We start from the raw sequence: 2,536 nt of genomic DNA on the forward strand, positions 1-2,536 counted from the left end.
CTTAGCATAAAACCTTAACTTTCATCACTCGCTATTTTATTAATAGGAGCATAGAATAAAACGTCTTCCATATCCCATTTTTTTGTCAATAACATTAACTATCAAATTGAAGTATTTGCTAGAATATAAGAAGCCCTATTTCAAGAGCCAAATATCTACATGGTCAACAAGAGTCCTTTGAAGAAAAGAAGGGTTGAAAGGGTAGGGAAATTTCTCAGACATGTCTCCAACAATGTATGGGGATATAAAATTTATATATGATATAATTATAATATAACTAAAAAAAGTTCTAAATTGCTAAAAATTATAATAAGTCATAGTCTTGTAACATAAATTTTCATGTCTTTCAACATGATTTTTTAGATCAAAATTGTATACTTAAATATTCGTTCATTGTATATAGTTCACCATCAAGTTCCATTAATGGGTCACTAATCTCATTAACATGAAATTAAAAAATCATATTAAGATTAGAATTTAACTTTTGAATTTTTATTGATAATAGAAACAAATTATATATAACGAAATTTAAATCGATCAAATTATATATTTAAAAGAATAGAATTGTTATTGATGTTTCATCAATTTGATTTACATGAAAATTTAAAAATTCACATCTAAATGGGAATTCAACATTTAAATTATTGGTAATGACATAAACAAATTAGTTATGGTTAAATTTAATATATTAATCCATTAATTTGCGCTCTATTAGTTTCACATCACCTTTTGCGAGGGAGGTTCTTATTTTGTAGATATGAATATTGACAGATCATGGATAATAGTGATAAATCACATTAAGATATAACTTTTTCATTTGGTTAATAAAGTGTTATTAAAGCATTTAATTTTCACATTAATAATAATCATAAATAGATGGTAATTATGAAAAACAATTGGTCAAATAATTAAAAATAATATCAAAAGTGTAATTAAAATCCAATATAATTCATAAAATCAATTCACTGATCTAAAGAAGTGTGTTTATAAGTTATAGATGATTGTTATTTTTTAATTATATCTTTTCATTTATAGACAAATAAATAATGGAATTAATTTGAGACAATTAAAAACATTGTCATTATGAATGGCCAATAAAATAAACCAATGTATAGTTGCAATGTCACAAAAGCATGTACTTTTTATTTTGGATAATACTGACATATAAATATAAATACTAATAGAAGTTCACTTCAACGGTTATAACTTAAAAAAAAAAAAAAACAAGCTCCATTGTATGCACAATGGAAATATTGAAATCTTCTGGTATTGCAATTTTCACAAACTAAAATGAGGAAGAACTATGGGCATTTGATGCATGTGTATCACTCCTTGTTGCATTTGTATTGCTAAGCAAATGAGATATGCTTTGCCTTAATCTCCTAGAAGCAATTGCATTTTCCCCCAATCATTTCTAAGGTTCTCCAATACCACTACCACATCTCTCATAGTTGGTCGTTCATTGGGTGAATCTTTCGAACAATCCAAACCAACCTGTATAAGAGAAGATATGCAATTGAATACATTGTTTTCTTCAAATTCATCTCCTTCCACCTCCCTAAGAAGGTTGTTGTCAATTACCTCCTTAACGCTGCTTGGAAAGGCTAGATTTACCCACTTGTGCAAGTTCAGGTCTCCAGAAAACATATCATTAGTTGGTCGTTTCCTCGTAAGCATTTCCAATAATAAAATGCCATAGCTGTAAATGTCTCCTTTGGTAGACACTGGCTGACCGAATCCATACTCTGCATTTAAGATAACATTCATCAAATTTTACTCTATTGTTCCATACAAAAATGTTGGTGAGACGTTTAGAAATGAAAAGCAAACATTTAGCATTCTAAATGTCATACCTGGTGCAATATAGCCCACAGATCCTTTCAAAGAAAGTGTTGAAGTAAGTGACTCAGTAGAGGTTTCATCAATTAATCTTGCAATACCAAAATCTGTTACATGGCCTGACATGTCTTCATCAATAAGCACATTATTTGGTTTTAAATCACAATGCACTACCTGCACAAATGAATCATGATGAAGATATTCAATGGCATGGGCCACATCTATTGCAATGTCCAATCTTGTTTTTAGTCCCATTTCACATGCATCTTCACCATTGTTGTCATTTGTATAGGATACAAATGCCTCTCCAGGCTTCCATTAGACATAAATTTGAACACTAATCCTTTGAAATCAATGTTGCAACATGAGGTTATGATTTTCACCAGATTTCGATGTCGAACCTTTTGCAAGACGCTACATTCCGCTTTAAAACTCTTTTCAGCCTTGTCCTTCAGCAAATGGAAAACTTTTACAGCAACAAGTGTGCCATCAATCAAAATTCCTTCATAAACTGAACCAAAATTCCCTGTTCCCAACAAGTTGGCCTCGGCAAATCCATTAGTTGCTATATGAAGCTCTTGATATGAGATCCTTTTGTGCTCCAACCTTTGCAAAATGGCTTGTGAGGAATCAATGTTTTGCACAGGCATATCTCTGTTCCAAAAGAATCCCTTTCTTTTCCAAAGGAATCGCAAAA

At 30.5% G+C, this 2,536-nt stretch overlaps 1 protein-coding gene across 1 annotated transcript; it reads right to left on the bottom strand.

The window, feature by feature from the left end:
* Positions 1-1,246: 1,246 nt before the first annotated feature.
* Positions 1,247-2,536, bottom strand: LOC149209762 (putative LRR receptor-like serine/threonine-protein kinase At3g47570). The gene is made up of 2 exons (XM_089396496.1): positions 1,854-2,536; positions 1,247-1,745 (listed from the first exon to the last, which is right to left on the bottom strand). Exons 1-2 carry the CDS (start codon positions 2,092-2,094, stop codon positions 1,375-1,377), a joined length of 612 nt encoding a protein of 203 aa, XP_089252622.1. The 5' UTR covers positions 2,095-2,536; the 3' UTR covers positions 1,247-1,374.

The sequence above is a fragment of the Pinus tabuliformis genome, chromosome 1_2 (assembly GCF_031772625.1).
Source record: "Pinus tabuliformis cultivar Carrire ecotype Pingquan chromosome 1_2, CPIR1, whole genome shotgun sequence".
Lineage (NCBI taxonomy): Eukaryota > Viridiplantae > Streptophyta > Pinopsida > Pinales > Pinaceae > Pinus > Pinus tabuliformis.

Excerpts from the sequence above, each read along its gene's own strand:
- LOC149209762 (XM_089396496.1), bottom strand. The coding sequence starts at position 2,094 with ATGGGACTAAAAACAAGATTGGACATTGCAATAGATGTGGCCCATGCC. Across the intron at positions 1,746-1,853 it reads TGTGGGCTATATTGCACCAG|AGTATGGATTCGGTCAGCCA; the intron begins GTATGACATTTA and ends TCTTAAATGCAG.